The 25975-nt window shown below is 40.0% G+C and overlaps 1 protein-coding gene across 1 annotated transcript in view; it reads right to left on the minus strand.

Moving 5' to 3' along the window:
- Mical (Molecule interacting with CasL) overlaps window positions 1-25975 on the minus strand; it is a 219433-nt gene that overhangs the window by 62337 nt on the left and 131121 nt on the right. The window contains 10 exon segments of the mRNA XM_019040206.2: window positions 1424-1659; window positions 5540-5891; window positions 7104-7361; window positions 8170-8426; window positions 9649-9750; window positions 10556-10672; window positions 12341-12382; window positions 12385-12547; window positions 15899-16000; window positions 19700-19905. Coding sequence (XP_018895751.2) covers window positions 1424-1659; window positions 5540-5891; window positions 7104-7361; window positions 8170-8426; window positions 9649-9750; window positions 10556-10672; window positions 12341-12382; window positions 12385-12547; window positions 15899-16000; window positions 19700-19873 — 1803 coding nt within the window. The 5' untranslated portion in view covers window positions 19874-19905.

The following is a 25975-nucleotide window of genomic DNA, read 5'->3' on the forward strand; positions in this document are numbered from 1 at the left end:
TTTCCCAGGTAATCGACCTCGAGGAATCCAAATTTCATGGTCCCGAAGCTCCTCTAGCCCCCCTTGGGGGGTAAACGGGGGGGCCCAATTTTAAAAATCAGGGCTCCTTTCCGAATCGCAAATTGATTGCATCCAAATTGAGGAGCAGAGCACATTTACATCTTAAGTGACTCCTCAGAGTTCTAATAGACCCCCTGAACGGCAGAAAGTAACCCCCTGAGGAGGGAGGCTTCGCCCCCGCCAAAAATTTCTCAAGATTCCTCAATGGTCGCAAAATTGACGTCGATTCTCCAGAAAAAGACGGTCTCCCATGTAATCGACCCCGAGGAGCTCAGGGAACATGAAGTTTAGGGTCCTCAGGGTCGATTACATGGGGAACGGTCTTTTTCTGGAGAATCGAAGTCAATTTTGCGACCAAAGAGGAATTCTGAGAAATTTTTGGCGGGGGCGAGGCCCCCTTCCTCAGGGGGTTACTTTCTGCCGTTCAGGGGGTCTATTAGAACTCTGAGGAGTCACTTAAGATGTAAATGTGCTCTGCTCCTCAATTTGGATGCAATCAATTTGCGATTCGGAAAGGAGCCCCGATTTTTAAAATTGGGCCCCCCCGTTTACCCCCCAAGGGGGGCTAGAGGAGCTTCGGGACCATGAAATTTGGATTCCTCGAGGTCGATTACCTGGGAAACCGTCTTTTTCTGGAGAATTTACGTCAATTTTGAGACCAAAGAGAAATTATGGAGGGGGGTACTGTCCCCCTCTATAGGGGATCATTTTTGGGCCTTGGATGGTCCGATTTTGGATTTTTAGGGGTCAATTCCACGTGAAATTTTCCGTGCTTTTCAATTCTGATGCGATCTATCCGCAATTCGGTCGGGAACCGTGACTTTTAGCATCGTGACCCCCCCTTTACCCCCCAAGGGAGGGTGGGGGGGTTTCGGGACCACAAAATTCGGATTCCTTGGGGTCGATTCCCTATTCAACCCCGCGGTCTCCGATTTCGTGCGACCTAAACCAACCGAGAAAAAGGCCTGGTACGGGTGGTCTGAAACACCCTGTATTGTAAAATGTTTCCACTTGTTTCTTTTGCACTGAAGAGGACCGCAGTTTGTTGGCTGTCAAAACGTTTGCTTTATTTCTTGTAAGTTTTTTATTATTTCTCAGATAGAATAATGATGCTTCGCAAATTGCGAAGCATCATTATCAAAATCTTTAGATGTTTTCTTTTAATTACTCCCGACTCTTGCTGTACTATCTATCTAATCTCCACTTCTAGAGATTCACATTACGGAAAAGACTCAGAAGTTACTTGCACTCTCTCAAATGTTAATGGCGCACTGCGTGCAAAGTTTTCCCGACTTTTCCAGGTCACTGTAAATTCCCTGACCTTCCTGAATTACTGCCAGAGACCTGCATGAGGCATACTCACCGGCGGAATTCCCAATTCTCGTTCTAGGATATCGAAGGCTAACTGGTTGTTCTTGGCTACATCTTGCGGCCGTAGCGAATGGAAATCTATGAGGTCGGGCCGGTATCGATGGATGATCCCGCAGAGAGCGCGCCCATCCTTGAACGACGAGGTGAAATCTGTGATGTGAATGTCATTCAGCAGCACAACTTGCCGCTTTAACCATTGGAGAAGCGTGTCTGGGTGAACTTGAGAATCTGGAGGAAAATTTAAGCATTATTACTCCGTCAGTTTCGTGTAAAGCAGAAACGGAGAGGGGGAAAATAAAATTAGAAAAAGTTTTCGATACTTGCATTTCTGCAGGTAAAAATTAGGAGAGAAATCAATTTATAGGAGAGAAAAGATGAATTTATTCACTTCAATGTCTAATTTGAATACAAAATGGATGAATTATCAAACAAACTGTCTGGGTCGATAAATGTTAGTACGTGTTTCGGACGCAGAAGAATTATAAAAAAAAAGGATCAAACAACCGAAATCAAAGTTAGAAACAATATTAATCTGGGTAAGAAGCTGAGACATTCATGAAGCCAAAAAATAACTAGAATAACTGTTTAAACTTTTGTGATAGTTAAGTATGTTTGAGAGATAAAAGGACTGGTATTAATGCTGGAAAATCGTTTGAAAACTCTAAAAGCTCTGGAAAAATGGTAATGAGGATCACTAGCAAAATTAGTATAATGCAGTGTTTTCACTTTCATTATTCAAATTAATCTGTGACGTTATAGGGAAAGAAAGCCTTAGTAGCACAAATTTTTTCATAGAGGAGATTTTCATGGTATAGAATTGAAAATTCACAGCTTGAGTTTTTAACGCACAATACTTTCCAGTATCCCACAAAATTAGTGGAATAAATTTCACCTTGAACCGAAAGAAAAAACTTTCAAACGCTAGATATCGGAACTAAGGTACCTGATTTCAAAGCTGCAAATCATTCAAACAATACGAGTATTCATATTTATTTTGCACCAATATGCTGAAGAGAGTTCCATCAATACAGAGGTACCAAAATTTCTCTTTTAACTTCACAGCAGTGGCACAAAGGATCTCTTCTCCCACAGATCGTCACAATTGCGCGCAAAGGAATTAACTTTCTTCAGTTGCTTTTTAATACCAATTAATTGCATCAGGAAATAAATAGCAGAAATGTTTTTCTTGATGTGAGTAAAAGAAAGATGATTCATTTCTGTACAATGCTGCGTTTCTGCCGTGTTGAAGAAAAAGTCGTATGAACATCTGAGAGTTGTTAAATTTCCTCTTGAAATTTTCAGATGATATACTTAGATCTAATTACAAAGAAAATTCTCTGAAAAATTGAATGGGAAATATTCACAAGCTTTCCTTAAAACTCGTAATTGATTAGAGGAAATTTGGCAACTGACGAAGGTTCATACAGCGTTTTCCCTTAACACAGCAGAATGCTGCTCATTTACATCATAGAAAAGTAAATATTGCAATGCCTCAACACAAGCAAAATAGTTGAAGAGTCAATTATTTATTTCTTTTTGCAAAAATACCATATACTTTGTCAGAAGGCTAAATATATTTTTCGATGTACATTCACTGAATATTTCCTGATGAAGAGAGCAGGATGGCAGAAAATATTACCACAATTATGGCAAGTAAGGTTTTTACAAACGATTAGTTGAAAATATTGAGTGAATATCTTTTCACAGCTTTGAAAATATTAAATTACTGAGGAATAAACACTAATATAAGTAAGCAAATGTTAGCACACAAAACTTATTGTCCGAATTTTCAAACAAGGTGTGAGATTTTTTGTGAGGAGAAGTATCCTTACTGAAATAGCTGTCAAAAACACCGAAAATAATTTCCACGTTAAACCATTTATGCTGTTTTTCCACCTACATTCCCGCTGTTTTCAGACAGCCATCAATGTGATGATTCAAGCATTATCAATAACATTAAAAGCTGAAGTTCTATAAACACTCGAAGCGTTGTTACAAAATTTGCGACACTCTAAACATCAACTCATGACGCACCCTTTTTCTTGTAAATCAGGATTTTCTCTTGCATTTTTGAAAAGTGAGAAACGGAGCTTGCAATCACTGGAGACAGAGGAAAAAACCAAATAAAGTCTGAGGAAAAGAGAAAACTAGGGCGTCTACTTCCCCAGTTATGATGCAGCCCAACCCCTCCTTTGGTCGCACGCTTATCAGATTGTTACCTTGAACAGAGTGTCTACAGATTGCAAGAGAAAAACATTCGCAAGATTGCAAGAAGATAAAATCGCAACTTTTGAATGTTATGTTGGCATGATTTCTCATAATTTTTCATAGAGATTTTTTGGCTGAAAGTCTTTTGAAATTGAAAAAATTCGAAGTTTTGTCTGGCGGAAAAATTCTTAAGGTATTGCAGCAAAATTTGTCGACTTATTCAGGTTTTTCCTGAGGATGATAACGGAAATCAACACAACAACATCAACAATTTTTCCGCAAAGAACTAAAAATGATTCATTCCCGGCATTGATCTCACTACAATTGATAGAAACATGTGGGCCTTTTCTCTTCCGTAAGTCAATCTATTGAACAAATATTAAAATTCCTCATTAAAAATTATTCCTCTACTCACTATGTATACATTCAGAGCACTGGACCTGTATTTCCCTGACTTGATAAAATTCTCTAACAATTCCCTGTTATCAAGATCTGTGGACAATTTGTTCAAAGCAAAAAAAAAGAAAAAAGAAGAAAAAAGAATAGAGGAGTAACAGGGATAAAGGGAGAAAATAAAGGAATAAACCACACTGTTTGAGGACACTTAATTTTAGGAAAATTAATACAAGGAAATTTCTGAATTAAGAAAATTTAGGAGTTCGATTTGGTCTTGCGGACGTATTACAGATCTCTTACTGACTTAATCTTGCAAAAGGAATGAAATGCAAAATCGAATTCCTTCCCCAGTGCATAGTGTACATCTTTTGCAATAGCACGGTTTGACGACAATTCTTCGTGTCAAACTCGGCTTCCAAACCGATTGGTATCTTGAACGGTCTTGAAACACTGTTGATAGTTGACAACCTTGATACCCAATCAAAATAAATACATGTCTGTTTAAATCGCTATCCAATACTGGTAGGTACACTGATTCATTTCAGATAGAGTCGGAGAGAGTGGTAATAGAACAGTAAAAAGTAATTTTTAGATTCCTGTGAGACTTATTATGGAAGCTATTCTCTCGATTTTTGGAATTCTTGCGATTCAGAGTTTGGGAGAGGTCAGGGCGAGGGTCGATGCATTCTGAACCAAAGGATCGGGCAAAGGATGAGGGTGAAGGTGACAAGGCAGATGTTTCTTAAAGATAAGAGATTGCGCGTGCACTTCCCAAACAACGAGTTGCTTTTTGCGTTACTACCTATGAAGGGAAAGAGAAAATAATATTCAGACATCCAACTGTACTTTGGGTAATTGATTTTTAATTTTTCCATGTTTTTAGGGTGTCGAGTCAATGTACATTACCATATTTAACATCAGAATGGCTTTAGAATAGAAATAGAAGAAGTCATAGGCTTTTCAACTCCGACTCCTTAATGAATTATCTACTCTACTTTAAAATTTCACAATCCTTCATGAATCTTCATGGACGCTGGTTTTTCCAGGTCCTCAGCTCGGTGAGGAAGAGAAAATTCTCAGTTTTTCACACAGATTTTCTGGAAAATTCCTTAATTTTCCTATAAACTTTTCAGTTTCTGTTGAATTTTAGTTTTTGTAGGTCCCACACACCATGTCGGCAAAAGAAGAGGCATCACAAAAATGATCAAGAAACTATCCTGATCAGTCTTTTTAGGAGACAATTAAGAAGATGGGAATTCTAAAATGGCACCTGCGGAGATAAATGGATTTTAAGTTAAGCTCACCGTTAGTACTAATATCCTTCACCAAAGAAGTTTCTAACCGACAGATTTCCTAGAAAAATAAATCTGTAAGAGAAACTAACAAAAGGGGACGGTTAATTTTGAACCAGGATACTAGTGTACTCTCCTGCTTCATTGATTAAAAATTTTAAAATAAACAAGAGGAAAGTTGTTGTGCCTGTAAAATAAAATACAATAAGTACCTTTTCGTCTCCGCTTTTTTGGTTGTTCTAAATGACTAGAATTCGACGGAGCTTTGAGGCATGTTTCCACATTGGCGGGCTCGTCCGTCGAGTAGAGGTTTTTCACTTGGACGGGGAGCACCGCTCGCGTGTTGAGGTTCGGGTAGCGAGTGTGCGGATCAAGTGTGTAGCTGCTGAAGTCTCGGTTGAGGTTCTCGGGAGTGGTTTGTCCCAGGATCCGGTATATTGACTCGCGCTCTGCGAGCACCTCCAGCGGATTCATCTGCCCTGAGCCCCAGTTTCGAACTGCCCAACATGCATCCATTGAACTGAGGAAACCGCGCGCGCAGCCAGAACCTGTCGGCCAGAACGGCTGGAACATGAAAGAGAGGATTAGATAAAGTTGAGCATTAGGGACACATCTTCTTCCAGCATTTTGAAAAAAGACTTGTAGAATGATAATTGACATTGGTAGAAGGAAGACAAAGAGAAAATGGAATGATTCTGTCGGTGGAGGCAGGTCGTTACAATGGACAAAGGAGGTAAGTAAAAGACTGACTGACGCCAACTCACAAGAGACCCTGTGGTTAGTTAAACTTTTTTCCATTTTTCCCTGTGGTCTATAAAAACCACCCATTTCAACCGATAGAATCGCTCCATTTCCCTTTTGTCTTCTTTGTCTATCGCTTTGTCCATCAATTTCAATAATCAGTCCGCAGAAGGACAAATTTTCTTTTGTCTCAAAATTCCCTGACTTTCCTGTGACATTATAGGGTTTGTAGACGTGAAATTCTTTAATAATTACATGACTTTTCAATGTTTTTCAAAGCATAATTTCTCATGGAAATGTGTGTTACGACAAAATTTTAGCGCAAAATCTCTTCAAAATAAAAATTTAAAAAAGGCCAAAATTCATACACTTCTGGGCAGAAATTCTTCATTTTAATTTAATTTAAAATTAATTTAAATTGATTCGTCAATAGAGAGATTGGGTGCAGTAAACAATACTTCAGTGTTTTGGCTGAAAGAGAAATTCATTATTTCGCTGAAAAATTCCTTGACTTTTCCAAGGTGTCCACTAAAATTTCATTTTGGGTTTTCCTGGTATTTTTTAAAATTTTTCCTGTTATTTTAAACGAAATTTCCTGATGTTTTGTGCGAATGCATTGACACTCATTAGATTTTACCAACCAACATATTGAATTAATTGAATTGAATGTTTCACTTTTGCATGTGCTAACTGCATGTAGTTGAAAAATGCTTGATGCACTTGAAATATCCTGATTCAAGGCTGATTTTCCTGGCGACATTGGAATTTCCTAATATTTTTGGAGTTTTCGGTTTTTTACTGATGGTATACACCCTATTTTCAGGGTTGGGCAAAATTCCCTAACTTTATTAGGTTTACAATGACTGTTCAAGAACTATTCACCTTATTGATAGTCTCAAGGTACTGATTGATTTTTCGATCTAAAAAGAGAATTATCGGAGAGATACAGTTTTTGATTTTCTAAGGACTTGAACCGCAGAAATCACTTACTTTCTAACTTAACAATTCATTCAGATGTAGATAAAAATGCTTTACCTCTAACAAACTATCACCAACAAGCGTCATGAATAATTTGTGCCCTTTCTTCTCGACAACGCGGCTTGCATTCACAGCAGCATACATGGATGTAAAGTCGAACATGGCAACATCAGGTTGCCCGAAGTGGTTAACTGCAAACTCCAAGGAAGGTAACTTGTAGTTCGTGGAAAAGTCCGCGGCTTCCTTTGCGTACTCCATCAGTGCATTTTTGTCCACATTCTCTGGGGCGAGCAGTTTGGCTGTATCTGAATAATCCTGCAAGAGATATAATTCCAACGAATCAGAAGAGTTTACTTTCGAAATAATGGAAGATATGGATTTGATTTGCATACCGTCCGCCCTGCCTACACACGAGTTAACTTGTGTCGTGACCGCCGGCCAATGATTCCTCTCTAATTCATTCTATAATTGATGTATCAAGTCATATAGCATATGCTTTCTGTCGGGGAGGATCTGAACTGCAACTTTAGGCCCTCTGCCGATATAAAGCGGTGCCATCTGGAGAAAAAAAACCTAGGGCTCAAAGGATTAAGTCTTTTTGAGCATAAACGATTCGATTAATGCAGAATTATATGAAAAAGACTTCGAATTTTGCAAAAGGAAACTAGGTATTGAAATTTCTAGAGAAGTTGTATACTATCTTATGTTAAAAACTTCAAAATTCTTCATTTCAGTCGTTTTCATCTGAACTTTTTTTTTTACTTTGAAGGGTGAGCATTTTTGAGACTACAGACTTTCTACATCGGCTGAGATTTCTAGAACACAGGGGTGCAGAAAGTTCTATGCCTTCACATTTTTGGAGGCTGTCTTCACATTGTTGTCTACATAAAGCTACCTGCTGTGCTTTTTTCCTTGCATAATGCAGTTTATTAAACAGTTTCCTTCAAAAGAAGTACCCAGGTTACCCCTTTTTTCTGTGATAATGATGCGATCAATAGTTTCCTTCACAAAATGTAGCACATTGAGCTTTTTCAAATCCTGCACCTTAAATAGGCCGGGCAAAATCATGACTTCATTAGATTTTACTTTAAGTTAACGCATATGAAAATCGAGTGATACTTACGTTTAGAATAACACCTTTGTTGATTAAACTAGTTTTCTTGGCAGTCATAACGAAGTAATGAGTATCATCTTTGTAGTAAACAATATTTTCTAAATCTATACCAGTTTCCGCATAGAGGTCTTTGAAAAATTTTTGATTAAAAATAAAAGCCACTCCGCTGATCTCTGCAACTCGTGCCTCCGCTCTGGTTCGTTTGTTGATGAAATTAGCTGTTATGGCAATTGCCAGTTTCCCACGGAACTCTTTTCGTCCAAAACCTGCAGCAAACAAAATACAACCGTTGATTAGGCATTGAACATCAACATGATTCGTTAAAGATGCTGCAAGAGTACATGAGCTATACCGAAAAATTAATTTTTGTTGTCAGTTTTTTAAAAACAAAAATAATTTTTGTACCAAAAAAAAAAAAAAAAAAATACTTGGTTTCAATGCCAAAATCAACTTTCTTCGGTGCAGGCTCAGATCAAGAACTCGCGACAACATTGTTGCTGCAACTGAGGGGGAAAAAATGAGCTAACCTGAATTTTTAGATCCCTGCAATACCTCTGTTACGTTACATTGCTTCACATTATTGATCTGGTTTTATTTAACTTGTGTCGGCTAGCCACTACTCCGCCAAGCAGCATAGCTCATTGGCTGTAGCTCGACACAGTTGCGGCTACATATATGTAGCCCGAATGTAGTCGCGAGCTCATCACTCAGTTTACTCCGCGCCAGTCAGCCACACGGAAGTCACGTTGCACAGCACCCAGCGGACATCTTGCAGCCGGCCGGCTTGCCCCTTTCATCAGCCCTTCATAGAGCCACCACTTCCTGGAGCACCACAACATGGCTTAGTCCATAAACTCAATCCCAGTTTTTGTCTGCCAAAACTTTTGACTTAAAAACTTGCTTGCGAGACTTGCCCACATTCATTTTTAATATTTTACCGAGCAGTCCCAATTAAAAAACCGCCAAGCTTACAATGATCAATATGATTCCACTTTATACCTTACATTCACACAGAAAAATTTTTTTACAATTACTAGGCGCAAAATTAAACGGGCATAGCTTGGGGTACTCGAAATGTACATTGGTATATTCTGGACTTTCCCACTTTCACAGGGCCTATTCGATTGGCAGCATCCCTACTTTGTCAGCAATAGTGGGCTGATTATCGAAATGGATACACAAAGCGATGGACAAAGATTATAAAAAGAAAATGGAGTGATCCTCATGGTGGAAGCAGGTGATTGCAATGGACGTAAAAACGACAATCTACCTGACGACAACCAGGAAAAACCCAACAGTCAGCCCAATTAATTTCTCACTTTAGTCTATAACTACTCGTTTCAGTCAATAGGACCACTCCATTTTACTTTTTTCTCCTTAGTCTATCGCCTCGACCATCCAATTTGATTGTCAGCTCAAAAACCAATTTGCAAAAGTCCTGTATGCCAAAAGCTATCAAAATATGTAGTATGGCTGTTTAACACTCACCTTCTAAAGTATTTCTTTTACCGTCTGCTCCTATGAGGACATCGAACTCATACTGAGAGACCGGGTGCTCTGGAGGACTTATCGCTGCACGCCAGCCGATTCCTGTGTAATAAAGAAAACCATTGTTAAAAACTTTGCTCTTACGAATGAGACATTACAATGAACAAGTAGACATTTCAAGAATTAAACTACCACATTTTTGCTTCCTGTCTGTCCAAGTTTACCTCTAAGCTTCGCTGAACCTCCATACTGTATATGTAAGGAAATTATGAAGCAAATTCATTGCTGTATTATAAATGCGGTGATGTCTGATCCTATAGGTGGAAGCTGGTGGTTGCGATGGACAAAAGAGGGAGGTAATAGGCTAATTAACGGCAACCGACAAGAAACTCCTTGGTTAGTCCAACATTTTCCCCCTTAGTCTGTAAGAACCATCAGTTTCAACCAATGGGATTGCTCCATACTCCCTTTGTCTTCCTTTCTATCAATTTCAAAAATCAGCCCACAGTGGCATTTGTTTTCGTGCCTTCTTTTCCTCTGATCAATATATCTTTCAAGAAATCACGGACTTCTGTTTCTTTCTTTTGCTTGCTGTTGCTGATTTTCTATTGATCATCTACGAAGATATCGTCTTTGCTGTTGATGTGTCATCAATTGATTGGTTTGACAATTTACTTTATGTGTTACAAATTTTGCTATTTTATTATTTAATTTGAATTAAACCAGATTACGGTGATTGAAACTTTAATGTTCCTTATAACAAGGATATAATAACAAAAATGTGGCAGAATAGGAAAGAATAAAACGATGATGGAAGATCTTACTACGGATTAATACTACTTACTATGGACTATTGAATTAAAGATTACTAATTTAGTGAATGGGATTGATTGGATTTCCGACTTACTTTCTTCACTTTGATCATCTGGAGGAGGTAGCAAAGACTCAAAGCCAATACCTTCGTGGATTTCGACACCGAGAATTAAAGCTACTTTTAGTAATATACACTGCAGCTGCCTTATGCCTGAAAAATGAAATAGAAACAGAAGGTGAAAACAAATAATATAGTGAAACCTCCAAAATTATCAGAAGAAGTTAAAAATCCTCATTTTCCAATGGGTCAGTTGCGTTGGACACAGAATCGTGTTTCGATACTAGATTCTTGTAGATTAAGCTCAGAATAATGAGATCTATTTAAACCTTAACTTTCTACGTTCAATAATAACTGAGAAATGGCCCTTTGAAAAGTCGGGTTTTTGATGTCATCCACCGCGGTAGTGACACCCTTGATTTCTCCCACCTTGCTTTTATCAGTCAGCGTTACGCACAAGTGCACAGGATACTCAACGTGGAACTCAGATGAAAGCAAGGTGGAAGAAACCAAGGGAGTCACTACCGCAGAGGTTGACGTCAAAAACCCGACTTTCCAAAGGGAAATATCTCCTGGATTAATGAACGTAGAAAGTTCCGGTTAGGCAGATCTTATTATTTTTGGCTTATCTACTAGAATCAAGCATCAAAACACGATTTTGTGACCAGCGTAAGTGACCCATTGGTTCATTTATAACCTTTTCCTTTCCTCCATTTCACTCTGATCTAGGTGCGGTTCTGTTCAATGAATCACTGGACAATCACTGACAATAATACGGTTCGGAAATAACTTCCCCACAAGCTGTTATTTTCAAACCAGTATCAGTCAGTTACCTGTTTTGTTAGCCTGATTTGTAAGGATGATAATAAATTGTTCCTGGCAACTTAGTGTTATTACCTATGGATACAGAGCAAATACAAAGTTGTTCATGAGGAGTTATTTATTGTTCCTGAATTGTGGCCGAGGATGAGTCGCTTGGTGTCTAAAAGCTTCCCAACTCACAGAGGGTGAACAATATTTGTTTTATCACAATTCCTAGACCACTAGACTTAGTGTGAGATAATCCTTTGACCTAATATGAGGAAAACCTAACTTCCAATTACAGTTGATGTAAGAGTATGTCAATGATTGCGAACCATGTGACAGGAATGTTAAACTGGACGTACGCTAAATGGAACGATGTGCAAGTGGAAAGATGGGGTGCGCTTGTTAGTTGAGGGCCATAAGAATGAATGGGACTTTAATAGCGCCATTGACATCAGCGGCACACGGAAAAATTAAATGTTGATTTAGCATTTATACTGTTAAAAATATGTCCGACAAGTTTCAAATGCTGATTTTACAATACAAAAATGCTAACATAACATTTTAATTTGTATGTTTTGCAGTGGGCGTAGTTACGTTAGCATTTGTTAAAATGTAAAATCAGCATTTGAAACTTGTCGGACATCTTTTTAACAGTATAAATGCTAAATCAACATTTAATTTTTCCGTGCAACTATGAGGAGGCACGACAGGGAGATCGGTGGTGGGACTCTTTTAACTCATGAGCCCTGTCAACAACGCTCTTGTCACATGCCCACTGCTCAGTTAGCGCTCAGTTTCCATTGATTTAATGTAAAATCCCTCTTTTCCATTTTCTCAAAAGGAACTATATCCACTTTTGCATTGTTTCTTATGCAGCTTGCACGAGAACACCACATCTTTTCACTACCACATAGTTCCTTTTAGCATAAATACGTCCGACTTTGAAAGTTGAATAGGCAATTTCAGGACAAAAGAGAAGTAAGACAATTAATAAAATCGATGATGAAGACTTACTAATATGATCTATGGATCCTGCACAGAAGCGACCAAAAAATTCTTAGCACCAAGAGCTCTGAGATCTTGAATAACGAAAGGCCATAAATGAAGCACATTATTTCGAGAAATTTTATCACGTTTTTCTACTACGACTACTTTTGCACCTAGAAGTTGGGCTTCGATCGCCGCACGCAATCCACATGGACCGGCACCGATGATCAAGACCTGGAACGATAAAATACATTTCATATAAACATACACACCCTAACAAAATTGGGTCATTTAAAACTGGTATATTTCAAGGCTTTGAAGGGATACGGGACTTTGGCGGCTAGGTGTCGCAGAGCGCCAGAGAGCGCTATAAAAGCGGCTTTATATATACAAGGTTATTCGAAAATCACGCACCACTGGCCATAACTTTAGTTCCAATTAAGAAATCGATGTACGGTTTGTGACGTTTTTCCTCATATTGAGAGGGAAACTTTTTTAGGTACTTTCCAGTATTTGACCCCCTCAGGTGGAGGGGGGGGGGGGTGCGACTAAAAATTTCAAATTGTCATCCCCCTCATGGCCAGTCGTGCGTGACTTTGAATAACCCTGTATATACAGCAACTCTCGACATTATCACGCTTTAAAAAATTCGTTCAATGACGTCATCCACCGCGGTAGTGACACCCTTGGTTTCTTCCACCTTGCTTTCATTTGTCAGGGAGACACGCATTTTACTGGTTACTCAACGTAAAACTCGGACGCAAGCGAAGTGGAAGAAACCAAGGGTTTCACTACCGCGGTGGATGCCATTCATTGGACGAATTTTTCAAAGCGCAATACCTCCGTTAATATTGAACGTAGAGAGTGCACGGAAAAAAAAAATTGCTGATTCAACAATTCAATTGCTAAAAACAGTGAGTGCAATGTTTCAACGCAGATTTTACAACAAAAAAATGCTACTTTAACCACATTGTAAACTAATTTAACCACGGGGTGGTTTAAAGTAGCATTTTTTTGTTGTAAATTCTGCGTTGAAACATTGCACTCACTGTTTTTAGCAATTGAATTGTTGAATCAGCAATTTTTTTTTTCCGTGTGGCTGTTTGGACGTATTTTATTATTTTTAGGAGTTGCACAAGAGTCATGCACCAAAACACGACTCTGTGACCAGCGCAACTGACCCATTGAGTGGCTTTGGGCAAATGGAACCCAAGGAACAGCTGTTACGAGGGGCGTTCAATAAGTAAGTATCCCCCTCTCTAAAATCCATAAGAATGGACCAATTTTAAAAACTTGGGCTCAAATCTTCCTTAGGATATTTTGAGTTCAACAAAACAAACCGCAACAAAATCGGACTATGTGCGGCCGAACGCGAGCCGTTTGAACGCGCCGAGGTGCTCGACGCTCCCGCCGAATCTGCGAGGATTTGAAGTCCGCTACAGGAGAAGAGCTTCTCGGCCAAAGCCTCAGTCGTTCATCACTGACGAAAAATCAAAGAATTTTTTGTAGAATAAGGGCTTACCTCACTTCTCCACATGACCAGCTCGATCCAAGCAAGTTGATACTGAGACTAAGACTAAGAGAAACAGCTTTGGATGCCTTGTGCGTGGAAGTCTTTCAGCTGACCGCGGATGGAAAGAGTGGACGCTTGTTTGACCTCTTCCACTGATTCACAATTAACTCCTCCGAGTTCAGATTTCAGGAACGGGAATAAATGGTGGTCGGTTTGCCATTTTTATGTATCTGAAATCTGAACTCGGAGGAGTTAATTTTGAATCAGTGGAAGAGGTCAAACAAGCCGTCCACTCTTTCATCCGCGGTCAGCTGAAAGACTTCCACGCACGAGGCATCCAAAAGCTGTTCTCTTAGTCTTAGTCTCAGTATCAGACTTGCTTGGATCGAGCTGGTCATGTGGAGAAGTGAGGTAAGCTCCTTATTCTACAAAAATTTCTTTGATTTTTCGTCAGTGATGAACGACTGAGGCTTTGGCAGGAAGCTCTTCTCTGTGTAGCGGACTTCAAATCCTCGCAGATTCGGCGGGAGCGTCGAGCACCTCGGCGCGTTCAACGGCTCGCGTTCGGCCGCACATAGTCCGATTTTGTTGCGGTTTGTTTTGTTGAACTCAAAATATCTAAGGAAGATTTTGAGCCCAAGTTTTTTAAAATTGGTCCATTCTTATGGATTTTAGAGAGGGGGGATACTTACTTATTGAACGCCCTCGTATTAACAAATTTCCTTGAATGGCTCCCTCTTTTAAAGGAAAATGATTCTACAATTTCATTTGAGGACATTAAGGTGATTCGATGGAGGCCATTTTTTGTGTCAAAGCAATGTGCGATATATTGCATCGATCAGCTCCATAATTTCAACTACTTGCCATTTGCTTCAAATTTTGAGATCGCACTTCTGTTGCCATGAGACTGAAGAATGCATGTACCAAATTTGACAAAGAAATTCAATGTATTAAATGCAAGGTTTTTCTTAGAGGAAAAATATTGCATTCGATACTGATATTAAAACTGCACTTGAATGCGATATTTTCCCTTAAAAAAACCACGCCTTTATTATGTTGAATTTCTTCGTCAAATTTGGTACATGAGTTCTTAAGTCTCATGAAAACAGAAGTGCGATCTCAAAATTCGAAAAAAATGACAAGCAGCTGAAATTATGGAACAAATTGATGCGATATATCGCACGACGTCGCTCTGACGCAAAAAATGGCCTCCATCGAATCACCTAACAAAGCGAACCTTTTGAAATGTGCTGCTTCTTTCGTCACAATCAATTATAAGGCTTACCAAATCAAAAAGCAATAGAAATTTCTCTGCTATACGACTCTTCATGGCCCTCCCACTTTCACTAAAACTATCATTTAAAAATGACCATCCAAATGTATTCCTTAAACTTCTTAAAAAATTCAGCCAAGAAGAAGCGTTCTACCACATAAATGAGTTTCTAGGTGATAGCTAAATATAGAGATGTCAGATAATTGATTGTTTCTGAGGAATTTCTGAATATAACTGTTAAATACTCATCAATTGAAAACCAGCATATTTTTTATTTTTAAAATTTATCGACATGTGTTGAAATTAAGTTTTTTGAGGTACAAACCACATTTGGCACGCGCCATCAGCTAAAATTCAGCTTCTGTATGTACTTGATTGGAAAATAAATAAAATAAATACATTTTTCCAGGCAGGCAAAATTTTCGAGGATAATTCTTGATGAGAGGGTTGGATGGATCCAAAAATATAGGCAGCAGGAACGACATATGGGGAAAAACCCCAGCGGGCCGACTACTGAATTTGAAGGACACAGCAATAGACAAAGAAAGACAAGAGGGATACGGAGAAATGCTATTGGTGGAAGAGGGTGGCCGCAATGGACAAAAGAGGTAGGTAATAGACTAACTGACGGCAACAAACGAAAGACCCTATAGTTAGTCCATCTTTTTCTCTTTCAGTCGATAGGAACGACCAATTTCAACCGATGAGATCGCTCCGTACTCCCTATGACTCATTTGTCTATAGCTTGGTCTATCAATTTCAACAATCAGCCCGCGGACGAAAATGAATGTTTACTCACCCGAGTATTTGGACAAGCCTTTCCTCGATTGTAACATTTATGACTTGCTTTCTTATCGAATTTGGCCCATAGGGCTTGAGCTTTCCAAGATTTGAGTTTGCTCTGAAAAATAAAATAAAAATAATGGAGAGAAATGAGTAGGAATAAAAAATGAGTTTACACAGATTAGGAATTTTTGGAAATCATATCATGAAGAGGGCGAGTAACTCGTCGGCGTGGCGAGCTTTGCGATCTATCGATTGATCTGCCATTTAAACCTATGGAAAAGGATCGATCATCCGGGTGTTCGCAACGAACACCTTAATAATCGATTCTTTACCATAGCTTCAAATGAGGAAGTATCGATAATCGATCATTCACGCTTTGCCACAGCTTTTCTCGGAACAATTCACTCAATTCCTCGTCCATCTCACAAGAGGAGGCAGCTACATTTCAATGCTTGCAAACCGCACAAAGCAGTGGCGTGGCGTGAATTGCGATGTATCGATTGTTACGTCATTTAAACTTACGGTACAGAATCGATTATTAGGGTGTTCGCTGCAAGCACCCTGTTTATCGATCCTTTTTCATAGGTTCGAATGGCATAGCAATCGATACATCGCAAAGCACGCCACGCCACTGGCACAAAGTGCACTTTTACCAGGAGAACTTCAGGAATTTCTAACTGGAAACTTCGTTGATTTTTCTTCCGATCTCAGGAAAAAATTAGACAATTTTTCGACGAAAATTGCACAGGTACATTCTGGTAGAAGGTTGAGTTGTTTGAGTCAATTTTGCAACCTCGGAATGGAGCTACATTTGGACTACATTTTACAATTTGGAATCATAAATTCTAGCTCAGTTTAAAAACAGCGAATGTACATGCTTATAAGTGTTTTTCCAGAAGAGACAGAATTTATAGTTCCAAATTGCAAAATACAGTCCATTTCTTCGTCGGGGAAACGACGAACAGAGCCACTGACATCGCATGTTCAATTATTACTTCTGGGCCTTTTGAAGACAACGTTGTTGGCCCTTGTCTAGACTTTCTGACCAACGAGTTCAGACCTATTACATGAGTATACCACTTCATTCAGGCAAATCCAGTTTCCAAAAGAATACTATTCATTGAGAATGAACGCATCTTGCAACGGAGCGATTCTACCAAAATTGCGCTTTAAGGTGATTGGATGGACGTCATATTTTGTGTCAGAACGGCATGCGATATATCGCATCAATTGGTTCCATTTTTTCAGCTACTCGTCATTTTTCTCCAATTTTAAGATCGCAATTCTGTTGTCAGGAGACTAAAGCACTCGCCAATTTTAACGAAAGAATTCAACGTAATAAAGGCGTGGTTTTTTTTAGAGAGAAAATATAGCATTCGAGTGCAGTTTCGATATCAGTATCGAATGCGATGTTTTCTCTCTAAAAAAACCACGCCTTTATTACGTTGAATTTATTTGTTAAAATTGGGAAGTGAGTGCTTTAGTCTCCTGACAACAGAGTTGCGATCTCAAAATTGGAGAAAAATGACGAGTAGCTGAAAAAATGGAACCAATTGATGCGACAAATCGCATGCCGTTCTGACACAAAAGATGGCGTCCATCGAATCACCTTAAATGCGGAAATCAGGCGCGGAGCCATTCCGTCTCCAGAGGAAGTATGTGATGCGGTATCACGCGAATATGAAGGAGAATCTTAGCTGCCCATCTATCTCAAATTACTGACGTTTATGTATGTACCGAAGGTATCCTCGTGTTCCGGTCACTAAGTAGTTTCCACTTAAACACGCAATAGGTCGGCTGCGCTGGTCACAGAATCGTGTTCTGACGTTTAATTCTTGTAGTCCAGCTCAAAACGATAAGATCCATCCAACAGCAACTCATAACGTTCAGTATTTACCGAGATATCGCGCTTTGAAAAATTCGGTCCATGACGCCATCCACCGCGGTAGTGACACCATTGGTTTCTTCCACCTTGCTTTCATCAGTCAGAGATGCACTGGTCACGCAATATTAACTCGGGTGAAAGCAAGATGGAGGAGACCAAGGGAGTCACTACCGCGATGGATTACGTTATTAAACCGATTTTTTCAAAGCGCGATATCTCGGTGATCACTGAACGTGGAGATGCTGCTGGGACTGATCTTATTATTTTTACCTCAGTTACAAGAATTAAACATTAAAGCACGAGTCATTGATCAGCGCAACTGACCCATTTATCAAAGTTCAGACACCTAAAAACTCTCCAGGGCTGTGCTCGGCTGCCGTGATAGCGAAGAGAGCAGTAAAAGCAAAAATGAAGTTTTGAGAAAACGGGCACAGAAGCGTCTGACCCGAAAATTTTACGGAAAGAAGCCTCCGTTCTTTGTCAAATTGCCACAAATCATCCGAAAGACTTTTAGAGATAGTTTGCATGATTAAAAATCGACAGGTTTTACTTCAATTTCATAAAAAGGGTATTATTTTTCATTTCCATGCTAGGCTGTTGTTGGGCAAGACAGCCGTAAGTGCTACCTTTTGCATGCTTTCAGGGTTGCGTTTTGGACACACAACAAACACATTTTCAGATTAGAAATTTGCAGAAGAGGGCGGCACTTCACTTGACAGCACTGTTTTCATTGGCTCTCAGGGGGAATAGTGTCACTTACTGCTGTCTTGCCTGAAACTACGTCATTTCTTGCGCACTTGCGGCTTTCTCGTAGTTATGTCTCGATTATATACAATAAAGATGAATTTTGCTGTATTAGCTATCAGGGTGTCTATCAGTTATAAAATCAATAATTGGGTACTTTTAGGGGTGTTTTTCCAAGAGAAATCGGGGGCTTCGTTCCCGAAATAGTAAGAGAAAGAGAGTTAGTTGGAGCGTTAAAATGCGTATTTTATACGACTAATTTTACAAGTCATGATGAACCGATGAAAATATACGAAAAACCAAGCAACACTACAGTTTTTATTCCTGGTTATACCGCGCCGCCGCGGCTGGAAGGAAAATTTGAAAATGCCAGTGTTCAGGACGATTTTTGTCATTTTTTGGGATCCTGAACAAGGAAACTGGGGACTGTCGAGGATATTGAGGACACCCTTCGCAAATCGGGAATAATCGGGGACATTGGGGACTTTTGGGGACCGATAGACACCCTGCTATTCCAGTGCATTCATCTGAAGGAGATTAAGCGAATTTTGAAGGAAACTGGATTTCGAAGAGTGTACTGCTCTCTTCTGCCGTGATAGCGAAGAGAGCCGTGAGTGCAAAATTTTCGAAATCGAGTTTTTTTCAAAATTCGTCTAAACTCTTTTAGATGAAATTACTGAGACGGCTAAAACAGCAAAATTCATCCTACTTTAATGAAAACGAGACGTTGAGAAAGCCGTAAGTGCACAAAAAATGACATAGTTTTTTTCAAGGACAGCCGCAGGTGCATGAGAGCCAATGAAAAACAGTGCTTTCCGGTAAAGTGCCGCCCTCTTCGGCAATTTCTAATCTGAAAATGTGTTTGTTGTGCGTCCAAAACGCAACCACGAAAGCATGCAGAAGATAGCACTTACGGCTGTCTTGCCTAATAACCTAGCATGAAAATGAAAAATACCCTTTTTATGTAATGGAAATAAAATCGGTCGATTTTGAATCATCCATACAATTTCTAGGAGTCTTCCGGACGATTAGTGGCAATTTGACAAAGAACGGAGGCTTCTTTCAATAAAATGTTCCGGTCAGAAGCTTCTGCGCCGTTTTCTCAGAACTTCATGTTTGCACTTACGGCTCTCTAAGCTATCACGGCAGTCTTGGCTATGACGGGAGTAGGGGCGTGTTACTCACCTTCAACTTGGGGTAGAACTGGGGGAAGTTGGTGGGCTTGATGTGGAGGAGCTCGCAGAGGTGGCGGTGGTATCCGAGGATGGCCTTGAGGGTGGTGGCGGCGCAGAACTTGTCGAAGATGTCCGACGCCAGGGCCGTCTCCGGGGAGACGCCCGGCTTCCGCGAGTGCTCCATCTTTACCCTTCCTCCTCACCAGCTTCCATTGACTGAAACAAAAACAACCCAAGCTTGAGAAAACTCGCAGGAAATCGGACCGGATGCTACAAGTTTGACATAGCGGAGCGCGTGGTTGCCTATCAGAGCGAATGAAGGCTCCTTTTCATTGACTGAAACAAAACAACCCAAGCTTGAGAAAACTCGCAGGAAATCGGACGGATGCTACAAGTTCGACATGGCGGAGCGCGTGGTTGCCTATCAGAGCGAATGAAGGCTCCTGTTCATTGACTGAAACAAAAACAACCCAAGCTTGAGAAAACTCGCAGGAAATCGGACGGATGCTACAAGTTTGACATAGCGGAGCGCGTGTGGTTGCCTATCAGAGCGAATGAAGGCTCCTTTTCATTGACTGAAACAAAAACAACCCAAGCTTGAGAAAACTCGCAGGAAATCGGACCGGATGCTACAAGTTCGACATAGCGGAGCGCGTGGTTGCCTACCAGAGCGAATGAAGGCTCCTGTTCATTGACTGAAACAAAAACAATCCAAGCTAGAGAAAACTCGCAGGAAATCGGACCGGATGCTACAAGTTTGACATAGCGGAGCGTGTGGTTGCCTATCAGAGCGAATGAAGGCTCCTGCTAGAGCAAAAAAAGTACTAGGGTTGTCACAAAATGGGCCACTAGACGAGGTACAAAATTAAGCACTCTGATACATGTTTCTGACCCACAAGAGAGACCCTATGGTTGGTCTATATTTTTCTCCTTTAGTCTATACGTACCACCCATTTCAACCAAGGCTACTTTCTTGAGTTTGTCACAAAAGTTTCGAATTTCCGTACTTCTTTACCGAAATTTCATACCTTCACCGTATTTCCGTATATACCGACCTTCCGAAATCCGTGCTTTCTCGATGTATCCGTACTTTTCCGTTCAGTAGATAGTTAGACACCCTGTGCAGAGTCTTAAAACAAGCTGCTGGTTCCAACACTACTGTGTTGGAGAGCTCGCCTTTGGGAAACTATTAACAACTATTAATGCTTTTTTCTAAAATTGTATACGTATTAAATGAATCTTTACCCAATTATCAGAGGTTACATGCCGATGCAAATGTTATGACGTAATTTCATAAGTCAAATTTTTCACATTTCAATAAATAAAGAGAAATAAAGAGAGAGAAATGGAATTATCTTTTATGAATGTGATTTTGCGGCAAATGTTGCAATGGCTATTTTTGCCATCGCATTTTTGTTTTGGCTTTCATCGTTGATAAGCTTTTTCTCTTGTCAACAATGTAATGAAACCATATGATTTAATTTTAATTTTTTTTTTTTAAATCAAGTCGCCAACTTGAATTAAGGTTATACTTTGTTAAGCTGGCAGTCTGAAATTCTGAATTTTTATCGGCACAGAGTTCAAAGAAACTATAATTGAGCACGGTTCGGAGGAACGTTTCTGCCATAATTCTTACACAATACTTATGGTATACACTAAGAGCGGAAAAGGAACTCACTTGAATTTTAGCGTGGAGCTCGAAAGACCACTTCAAGTCTTTGTATGCGAGTGGCTCAATGGAGCACATCACGCCTTTGTATGTATGCGGTGGCTCAATGGAGCACCTCGCGCACTATAAATAGCACGGAGCTCGAAAGAGCACTTCATGCATCTGTATTTTAAGGTTAAAACGAACTCTAAAGAAACTCAATGCGAGGCTCAAACGAACTCTCAAGCATTCTTAATGCGAGGCTCAAACGAACTCCCAAGCATTCTTAATGCGAGGGGCTCAAACGAATCCTAAAGCATTCTTAATATGAGGTTTAAACAAACTCTGAAAGGATCCCAATGCGAGTCTCAACCGAGCTCTCAAGCATGCAATTATTTTGAGGTTAATTAACCTTCTATGGTACCAATAACGGCAATCTTAAGGATTATCCATTAATTATGCGCAAATCTCAATCTTAGTCTTAGTAACTTAAAATTAATTGAACAAATTATTAAATCACGTCGAGGTCACCATGTTTTTTATTTTAAGAAATAATAACAATTGCAAGTACAACTGCACACAAAAAACTGCATTGAAAAGATAAGAGGATGATAACATACAATTAGGTAATTTGCTATAAAACCATAGCAACATGCTATGATATACTCGGCCACTGGAAAGTGCTGCTCTCTAGTGTAGCAAACGAGGAACAATTAATCCTCAGTTGAATGAGGGAACGGAAATGTTCGACGGAGGAAAACTGTAACCCGCGAAAATTCAACTTTTAGACCTTGAAATCAATGGGATTTTGGCCGTTCCTCCGACGGCAACGAGAACCATCCATTTGTCGCCACGGACACTACCAATGCTAAAAGAAATCGATCGCAAAGAGCTCTCCCGAGTGGGCGAGCTCAAAACAGGCGTGGCATGAAGCGAAAAATTCCTGACACCCAAGCGGAATTCCGGTACTTTTTCAGTACTGAGAAGATCAATTCTTTCTTTTAGACCAGATCACTGAAATTGATAGACAAAGCTGTAGACACAGAAGACAAAAGGGACACGAAAGGGCCTTATTGGAGGAAACGGTGATCGGAGTGAACAAGGGAGGTAGGTAATAGACAAACTAAATAAATAGCAACCCACGAGAAACCCTACAGTTAGTCCATCATTTTTTCCCTTAATCTATGAGAACCATCCAAATCAACCAATAAGATCACTCCATACTCCCTGTGTCTTCTTTGTCTACAGCTTTGTCTAGCAATGTCAATGATCAACCCGCAGTAGGAGACTAATCATCGGCTATAATGTAGGAGACGACGCACAGAGGATCGAATCAATTAGAAAGGTCGGACATGAAATTTTGTACTAAAATTGCAAATTTTGACGTTTATTCAGTCACATTTTGAATTAAAAGGGGTATAGAAGTAAATTTCTCGAGGAAACCAATGGAACCACTTTTAAAACCTCAAAGTTTTGTACAAACGGAGTTATGAGCTTTTAAAGTTTCCGAATTTTGTCCGACCTTTCCTAATGACTCGACCCACTGTGCGACGGATTGGGACGCGGACCTCGTCGAAAGGTCATCGATGACGGGCGGTCTTCGACGTGACCGTCCTAGGGAAGGCCATCGACCCGCTTATCAACCGCACGATACTATCGGTGCATACGCGGTTTATGCTTAGAAACGCAGCATAGGTGGGGAGAGGGGGAGAAATGCGGCTTGGTGCTCAATGGGATTGGAATATTAACGATTGACGCAGTCGTGTCACCTGTCCATTGGACGTTGAAATGCCCCCCCCCCCCCCCCTTCCTATTTCGAAAGGATCCTTTCTATCTAGCTATACCAAAGCGGACGAAAAAAGTTTCGTTCGTATGAAACCAGTGCTCTATTTCCCGGAGCTAGTTCCGAATTTCGTAACTTTTGAGATTTTTTTTAAAAATTTTCCCCGAACTTTTGAAATTCCCGAAATGGTCCGGATCATTTGCATTCTCAAGCAAGATCTTTTTGGAAGAATTGAAGTTGGATACCTGAGGATAAAGAAAATGTTAACCACCCAGAGCATTTTGCGTTTCGAGCAAAAAATCTTCATTTGAAACTAACGTCTGTTCCCCGCGAATTTCTTGGGGACCAGTGATTCTCGACCCCTTTCCGGCCCAATTTCTACCCAACTTTGAAGTAGTTTTGGACGAAACATTTGAACCATCATTAGGAGTAAGAAATATCTTTAAGAGGACAAACTCCAAAAAAAAAAAATTCAGATGTCGAGTTGTGAATTGTTGATTTTTGTCCACAGAGGGCCGCAGTGCGCGTCGTCCGACTCGTGAAATTTCACGTGTGAATAAATGTTCGAGCCGAAAATTATCACCCCGTCGACTCCACTGGAGTGATGACGGCACAACTGTTAGCGGCGGGTTGCGGGTTGCCTACCCGCACGAATGCGGGACTGCAGGGGCCTCTGGGAATGGTGAAATGCGGACAACCATAGCGTCGAGTCACGCTACGTCCTCGATTTTCCGTACCCGTCACGTGCTGAGCAGTGACTCAAAGTTTTGGATAAAATGCCACGAAATGGAAGTTAAGTTTTCAGCGGCCCAAAGCCAACGGCGAAAGGTCGAGAAAACTCTCTCAGGGTTGCCACAGAATTTAGAAAATGGAATTCCCTGACATTTCCCTGATTTCCCTCACACATTTTGGTGAAATGGAGATGTTGCATGTGTGAGGAATTTGTGATTTGACTGTTGATTCTTAGGTAAAAGTTAGCAAGAAACACGATGGTGACACTGGTTTTCTCTGAAATCGACTCCCAAGCTCAAAACACGCTCTCAAGTGAGGTCAAAATGGAGGGGATATCCCACGCTATCCCGAGAGTCCACCTCTACATCAAGACCAACTCTCCATGCAAAGATAGGGCGCAAATACAATGACAGGGCTGCCACTTTATTGGGGACTCCAAAACTGAAAACACGGCAACCCTGCTAATGTTATTTGCTCCCTATCTTTGCATGGAGACTTTGTCTTGATGTAAAGGTGGACTCTCAGGATAGCGTGGGATTATCCCCTCCATTTTGGCATCAACTTGAGAGATTTTCTTGAGCTTAGGAGTTGATTTCAGAGAAAACCGGTGGCACCATCGTGTTTCTCGCGAACTTTGACATAAGAATCAACAGTCAAATTGCAAATTCCACACACATGCAACATCTCCATTCCCTGACATTTCCCTGATTTCCCGGACACATTTTGGTGAGATTCCCTGACAATGGACCAATAGACAAGGTACGAATTCAAGCAATCTGATACTAGTTTCTTACCAGAATTTCACGCAAAACATGACTCACCGCAACGAAAATTACTAAAATCAACTCCTTACGAAGAAATAAACGCTATTTATTTCACATTGGTTACGAAGAATTTGAACTGCCGCTCACAAGAAACTCAAAGCTCTACGTGAGTCAAATCGAGCACTACAACGGTTTCAGCAAGCTTCTCAAACGAGCAATGTTCATTTCCCACCGTGTGTTGTTCAAACTATGAGAAATTCGCTATAGCTGAGCCAAAGCGTCAAGATTGAGGTTGCCAGATTTTATATCGCAGAGACTGTCATGATAACGTTTAGCGCGCGATATGAATCACGTAGAGCATTGAGCTTTTATGAGCGGGTGGTTTAAATTCACGCATCAAGAATCAATAATTTATCTTCGTTATGAGTTGATTTTCGTAATTTTCGTTATGCGGATTGTGTTTTACGTGACATTTTGGTTCAGAAACATGTATCAGAATGCTGAAATTTGTACCTTGTCCAGCGGTTCATGGAAGATGAGACGGATGGTTAGGAGAGCATGATTGAAAATGGTTTTTCGGCAAATTTTGTTGTTTGAAACCTTAAACCCATTCTAGAAAGTAAAAGAAGGTGTTTCAACAAATTTTCCCTGACATTTTCGATATTTTCGTTATTTTCGTCATTTTATCTGACACTTCCAGGTTTTCTCTGACTTTTTAAAATTCCCTGACATTTCCCGGTTTCCTCTGACTGTGGCAACCCTGTTTTAACAGAGTGTCTTGTATTTTTTAATTTAGAAAATTCCTGATATTTTTCCTGATATTTTGATATTTTAAAAAATCCTGATTTTTCATTTTGAAAATTCCTGATGTTTTCCTGATTTTTCTCGACTCCTGGCACGGTAGGCAAAAGGCATTAAGACTTTCTCCGCTGAGGAGATTTGTGTAAGAAAAATTCCTGATAAAATGTCCGACTTTTCCGATTTTCCTGATTTTTTCCTGATCGGCCAATATTCCTGATATTTTCCGGTTTTCCTGATGCTAGATACCCTGCATAAGCTTGACAAAATTTCCTGACTTTCCCAGATTTTCCGATGTCTTTCCGAGAGCTCGTCACCCTATTCAGTGTTACCGCACTGGACGAAAAAACACATTGGATCTAGAGTTCAAACTCTTAAAAACATCGACAAGAAAAAGTACTCTTGATTCAATCAGAATCTAGCTTAAATCAAGAACCAGGCCACTTAATTTAAGCGGATTTCATTCTGATTCAAGCAAAAATCCGATTGAATCCAGAGTACTTTTTCTTGTCAATGTTTTCAAGAGTCTGGACTCTAGATCCAATGTGTTTTTTTTTTCCA

This window comes from Bemisia tabaci, chromosome 10, assembly GCF_918797505.1.
Source record: "Bemisia tabaci chromosome 10, PGI_BMITA_v3".
Lineage (NCBI taxonomy): Eukaryota > Metazoa > Arthropoda > Insecta > Hemiptera > Aleyrodidae > Bemisia > Bemisia tabaci.